The sequence below is a fragment of the Tursiops truncatus genome, chromosome X (genome assembly GCF_011762595.2).
Source record: "Tursiops truncatus isolate mTurTru1 chromosome X, mTurTru1.mat.Y, whole genome shotgun sequence".
Taxonomy (NCBI): domain Eukaryota; kingdom Metazoa; phylum Chordata; class Mammalia; order Artiodactyla; family Delphinidae; genus Tursiops; species Tursiops truncatus.
The window spans coordinates 32,467,405-32,474,259 of record NC_047055.1 but is presented as its reverse complement, the minus strand read 5'-3'; the positions used below and the strand labels follow the sequence as shown (position 1 = coordinate 32,474,259).

Below are 6,855 nucleotides of genomic sequence, written 5' to 3'. Positions count from 1 at the left end.
AAAACCCTTCAGTGGCTCCCCATACAGGGCTGTGCATGATTTGGCCCTGCCTACCTCTCTATATTTCATGTCTTGCTAGTCTTCCTCCGCCCTCTCAATACTCTAGCCATGGTGAACAACAGTACCTTTGCACAAGTTGCTGTCTCCTTTTGCCTCTCTCCCTCCTCCAACTCAAATGCTGAACACTTATTCTTCAGATCTCAGTTAACCACAGGCTGGATTTGATTTGCTTCCCATTATACCATCAGGATAGGTAGATAACATACATATTACTTACATATAATATGCATAGATATATTAATCAGATATCAGGGATAAATTAACAAATACCCCATTTTCTCAAATAGAAAAATTGTTTTTGAAGAAACAACACCTTAATCAATCTAATAGAATGATACCACAGTATAGTTAGGAAGAAAATATACTTAAAATAACTATCATACTGCTCTTCCTGGAATTTTCATCAAATGTTCTTGTCATTCCATTAAAAAAAAAAGTACTGCAGCAATTGAGAGGTTGGTGGTTAGTAGGTATAGTTCCATATTCAAGCTCCTCTACAAAGTACATGGTAATGATGTGACTGATTCAAATGCTTTTGGGGTTGCCACCTTGGAATAAGCAGCAGCAGAATATATGCAGTGCAACTTTTTTCACTTTTATGTGCTGAAAATAAATGATTCAGAGTTCCCCAACACTGATTGGGGCATGCTTTATTGTTATGTACTTAATGCGAACAGACCATTTCAACCTCTTTACACAGAACTGGCCCTGGAGATTTGCAAAACTTTTAATTCATAGCAGATAGTTTAATATAAAACCATTTCTTAAACAAAACAAGTGCCAAACATTGTGCTAAAAACTTTTCGAGGAAGGTATGAGATAGATTAGATAGATATATGATAGGTAGATATTTATATATCTCTATATCTATATATGCTTTGTCCATTTTACCCACCTTTTCTCTGTAGTGTATGTCATATGGCGGTTCTCAGTATTTGTTAAATGAATGAATGAAAAGTGATTTTCATTTCATAAAAGTCAGGAATCTATGGATTTAAAAACTTGCCCAAGATCACTCAGCTAGTAAGTGGTGAACTAGATTCATATTTGACACTCAAAATGTTCTGGATTTTTTCCAGAACACTTCACTATACACTGCCTCCCTATTATGTAGTCACTAGGTAACAAATAATAGCTTGTTTATTGTCTTGTTCAATATATAAAATCCATTTCATTTAAAGTATTTTATATATCTTAAAATTATCAGATTTGTTTTACATATCATTACTACTTCATTATAATTATTCCTTAGACATTTTAACCAGATAGCATATAATATATTATAATTTACTGTTCAGGAGACAAGTCAAATGAGTCAATTATAAGCTTTCATTTGTCTCTAAAAACACTTTTATTGACATCAAAATAAGTTTATGAATATATGATTGGAGTCAGAGCACTGACTCCAATCATATATTCATAAACTTATTTTGATGTCAATAAAAGTGTTTTTACAAACAGGAAGATGGCTACTTTGACTCCTCACATTCTCTGCACAAGGGAATATAATCAAATGCACAATTAGTCCACATATATCACTCACTAAATCATATCTTTGTTTCACTTAAAGTACTTGTTAATGCTGTGTAAGTAAAGGTTAAACAGCTACACTGACTACCATTGTTGAATCTGATTCTGTTGCTCAAAACAAACAACTAATGAGCAATGTTTATATATGTGCCAGGCACTGACTTTACTTGGCACTTTGCATCCCTCTGCATTTTAATCTTCATAGCAAAATCTAAAGAAGCAGTTATTATTATTATCTCTAATTTTACAGATTAGGAGATTTAGACTCAGAAAGGTTAAGTGATTTGCTCAAGGTTAAACAACTAAATTGTTGAATCAAACTAGAATTTAGAAAAATCCTTTGTGGACACATGAAAATATATGTATATTTAAAAACAGCCGCACTCACATCAGAAACTGAGTTCAGTTTCAGAGGCCAGATAAAGATAAAAATTATAAAGCTGGCTTCAATACCTTAATATTATTTGCTCATTTTTAGACTCAGTTATTTTTACTATTTAAATTTTGCTCAAATCAAGGGCTTTAGTTAATTACCCTTTAATTTATTTGTTCTTGGTAATTGCAGCAGTGTTTTTGTTTATTTGTTTTGTTTCATAAGGCCAGGGTGACCAGACTATCTGGGAGATAGCTGACTTTTTTTATACTTAGCTGGAAGAATACAAGTATACAAGTTCTGGATATACAAATAGCATCATTACCATACATTTTTAAAGTATAACAGAGAAAATATACTGAACAGTATTAATTGAAAATGACCTATCATTTTACAGTAGAAGTCAAGATCAGATTTTGGCACAGATTCATCAAAAGCTTTTCTATTGATGACAGGATTCTGGACTCTTAGTGAAAATCTATTCAATTTTCACTTATGCCTGAGATTCATCCTGGAAGGTAGGAAATGTTTTAATTGGTTTTGTCTTAATAGGATTTTTTCCCCTATCAAGATGTTTACACTTAAAAGATACTTTTAAGAATTATACTGAACTACTAGAGCTAATCAATGAATTTGGTAAAGTAGCAGGATACAAAATTAATGCACAAAAATCTCTGGCATTTCTATATACTAATGATGAAAAATCTGAAAGTGAAATCAAGAAAACACTCCCATTTACCATTGCAACAAAAAGAATAAAATATCTAGGAATAAACCTACCTAAGGAGACAAAAGACCTATATGCAGAAAATTATAAGACACTGATGAAAGAAATTAAAGATGATACAAATAGATGGAGAGATATACCATGTTCTTGGATTGGAAGAATCAACATTGTGAAAATGACTCCACTACCCAAAGCAATCTACAGATTCAATGCAATCCCTATCAAACCACCACTGGCATTTTTTACAGAACTAGAACCAAAAATTTCACAATTTGTATGGAAACACAAAAGACCCCGAACAGCCAAAGCAATCTTGAGAACGAAAAACGGAGCTGGAGGAATCAGGCTCCCTGACTTCAGACTATACTACAAAGCTACAGTAATCAAGACAGTATGGTATTGGCACAAAAACAGAAAGATAGATCAATGGAACAGGATAGAAAGCCCAGAGATAAAACCACGCACATATGGACACCTTATCTTTGATAAAGGTGGCAGGAATGTACAGTGGAGAAAGGACAGCGTCTTCAATAAGTGGTGCTGGGAAAACTGGACAGGTACATGTAAAAGTATGAGATTAGATCACTCCCTAACACCATACACAAAAATAAACTCAAAATGGATTAAAAATCTAAATGTAAGGCCAGACACTGTAAAACTCTTAGAGGAAAACATAGGCAGAACACTCTATGACATAAATCACAGTAAGATCCTTTCTGACCCACCTCCTAGAGAAATGGAAATAAAAACAAACAAATGGGACCTAATGAAACTTCAAAGCTTTTGCACAGCAAAGGAAACCATAAACAAGATCAAAAGACAACCCTCAGAATGGGAGAAAATATTCGCAAATGAAGCAACTGACAAAGGATTAATCTCCAAAATTTACAAGCAGCTCACGCAGCTCAATAACAAAAAAACAAACAACCCAATCCAAAAATGTTTAGAAGACCTAAATAGACATTTCTCCAAAGAAGATATACAGACTGCCAACAAGCACATGAAAGAATTCTCAACATCATTAATCATTAGAGAAATGTAAATCAAAACTACAATGAGATATCATCTCACGTGGGTCAGAATGGCCATCATCAAAAAATCTAGAAACAATAAATGCTGGAGAGGGTGTGGAGAAAAGAGAACACTCTTGCACTGCTGGTGGGAATGTGAATTGGTTCAGCCATTATGGAGAACAGTATGGAGGTTCCTTAAAAAAACTACAAATAGAACTACCAAATGACCCAGCAATTCCACTACTGGGCATATACCCTGAGAAAACCAAAATTCAAAAAGAGTCATGTACCAAAATGTTCATTGCAGCTCTATTTACAATAGCCCGGAGATGGAAACAACCTAAGTGCCCATCATCGGATGAATGGATAAAGAAGATGTGGCACATATATACAATGGAATATTACTCAGCCATAAAAAGAAACGAAATTGAGCTATTTGTAATGAGGTGGATAGACCTAGAGTCTGTCATACAGAGTGAAGTAAGTCAGAAAGAAAAAGACAAATACCGTATGCTAACACATATATATGGAATTTAAGAAAAAAAATGTCATGAAGAACGTAGGGGTAACACAGGAATAAAGACACAGACCTACTGGAGAACGGACTTGAGGATATGGGGAGGGGGAAGGGTGAGCTGTGACAGGGCGAGAGAGAGTCATGGACATATATACACTAACAAACGTAAGGTAGATAGCTAGTGGGAAGCAGCCGCATGGCACAGGGATATCGGCTCGGTGCTTTGTGACCACCTGGAGGGGTGGGATAGGGAGGGTGGGAGGGAGGGAGATGCAAGTGGGAAGAGATATGGGAACATATGTTTATGTATAACTGATTCACTTTGTTATAAAGCAGAAACTAACACACCATTGTAAAGCAATTATACCCCTATAAAGATGTTAAAAAAAATTATACTGGAGGCCCCTCCCCAATGGCCCTGCCCCTCCCGGTGGCCCCGCCCAGCGGGCCCTCCCTCGGCAGTGGTGCCACAAGCAGAGTGGATGCTGGCTGCCAGATGTCTGAGGAGGGGGAACCCTCACAGGTCACCTTCTGAGATCATCGTGACCCCGCCCACCGACACAGCCTCTGGGTGACCAGGCACTGCCCATGGGCTGCTCCCTTCCATAGATGGCACAATGTTTGCTCGAGGGCTGAAGAGGAAGTGTGCGGTGGACGAGGAGGCCGCGCCGGCCTACAGCCTGCAGCGTCAGTCGCTCCTGGACATGTCACTGGTCAAGCTCCAGCTGTGCCACATGCTGGTGGAGCCCAACCTGTGCCATTCACTTCTCATCACCAACACGGACCAGCAGATTCAAGAGGAGATGACCCAGGATGGGAGATGGTGCATGCCGGTGCCCCAGACCGCAGGGCGGGCGTCACGCGACCTCCTAGTATCCACGGAGATCCTGTGTTGCTGCACGTGGGAGGGGGTTCACCCGGCCCCTGACCCCGGAGACCTGGCCTCTGAGTTCCAAGTGGTCCCAGCGGTACAGGCTCCCAGAGGCTCTCCAGGTAGCGTTTGGGGCAGGGATGGTCCTCAAGAAAACAGAGGAAGCTTTCATAAGTCGCTCGATCAGATATTTGAAACACTGGAGAGTCAAAGCCCCGGTGCGTTAGAGCAACTGTTTTCCGACGTGCACGGCTCCTACTACGACCTGGACGCTGTGCTGACTGGCATGCTGGGTGGTACCAAGTTGATCCAGGACGGGCTGGACCATGTGGTGGATATCCTGGTGGAGACCTGAGCTGTGACTGGGGCACATAGCAGATGTGTTTGTGAGGCCGATGAAAACAGCTGGCACACTGGGGGTGTGGGTGCCCACTACCCTGCAGCTGGGGCTGGCCTCTGGTTTGTCTGCCATTAGGAGAACGACCCAGAACAGCATCTGGCCCGCTCCCCTCTCTCCCTCCCTCCTGGCTGGGAGGCTTTTCTGCAGGCCGGTCATCGCGCCCACCCTGGGCCCTTGTCTGTGTCCTGCTACAGCCCGACCAGAGGATGCCAGCCCCCTTCCTCATCCAGCCTCATCAAACTTTAGATAGGTGAATTTTCTAAAATTAAGTTTTATACGTTTTGGGCAATATTTTGTCTTAAGATATATTTTTAAAATTTTATAATTTTATCACTTTAGATTTTTTAGCTATTTTCTTAAAAACAATATATTTTGTCTATAAATATCCTCTGCTGCTACATTAGAAACTTTTATAACCTAAACAGTTGCAGTTGGTGTATTTCATTTATTTTAAGGTTTAACAAACACTGTTCTTTTTCCAACAAGCGTCACTGCCCTGAGTCTGCAGTGTCCACGCATGGTGATTTCCACTTTAGATTCAGGTGTGAGCCTTGCCCATATGCACTGCTGTGGTCAGAGCGAGGTCAGAGTTGAAGGCCTTGCACGGCGGTGCCTTTATCAGAACTGCTGTGCAAGCCATGTCTCCGTTAGACTTCAGTGTAGATTTTGGAGGGTTTTATTTATGCCCATTTATGTATGTGTCTTCAGAGCTGAAGGTCAGGTATGGTCTACCTGGAGATCATGCACGCCCTGAGGTGTCTTGGGCGGTGCCTCCAAAGGGTCTGAGACTCAGGGCCCCTCCTGCGCAGGTTCCCCAGCACAACTGACCTTCCTCCCGAAGATGCTGCCCTCTGTGTGCCCCTGCCTGGCTGGGCTGCTGGACCCGGGTCAGCTGGGCCCATGTGCCAGCGTGTTTGGGGAAGGTGTGTGTCAGTGCACCACTGGATTGGAGAATGTTAGCATAAATTTAAGCCTAGGATTAAAGAAATCTGTACACACGTCATTTATGGGCCCTCAATCTTGAGGGTCATTGACAGTGGGGTTGGCTGGGTGCTTTGTGATCCTGCCACAGGCACTGAGTCCACCCACAACTTTTAGATCTTTTTCACTTGTTTACAACTAAGACTGTACTCTCTCCCACCCCCACCCCACGTTTCCCATTTCTCATGCTTTTTCTTCCTTCTCCAGCCCTTAGCGAAAAGGGTGGTTTTCTTTTGCACATATGCTATTCTTAATAGCAGTGGTGTGCACCTCATTTTATTAAAAAATTATCCAACCAAAAAAACTTATACTGGAAGGAAATAAAGTGATTAACATTGAATTGAGAAATATTGTATTACTTGATTTTTCAGATACCTATAGTG

At 40.4% G+C, this 6,855-nt stretch overlaps 1 protein-coding gene across 1 annotated transcript; it reads left to right on the top strand.

Annotated features, from left to right (window-relative positions):
• Positions 1 to 4,837: 4,837 nt before the first annotated feature.
• LOC101333174 (cell division cycle-associated protein 4-like) lies at positions 4,838 to 5,446 on the top strand. Its single transcript, XM_033849270.1, has one exon. It carries the CDS (start codon positions 4,838 to 4,840, stop codon positions 5,444 to 5,446), a length of 609 nt encoding a protein of 202 aa, XP_033705161.1.
• The last annotated feature ends 1,409 nt before the right edge of the window (positions 5,447 to 6,855 follow it).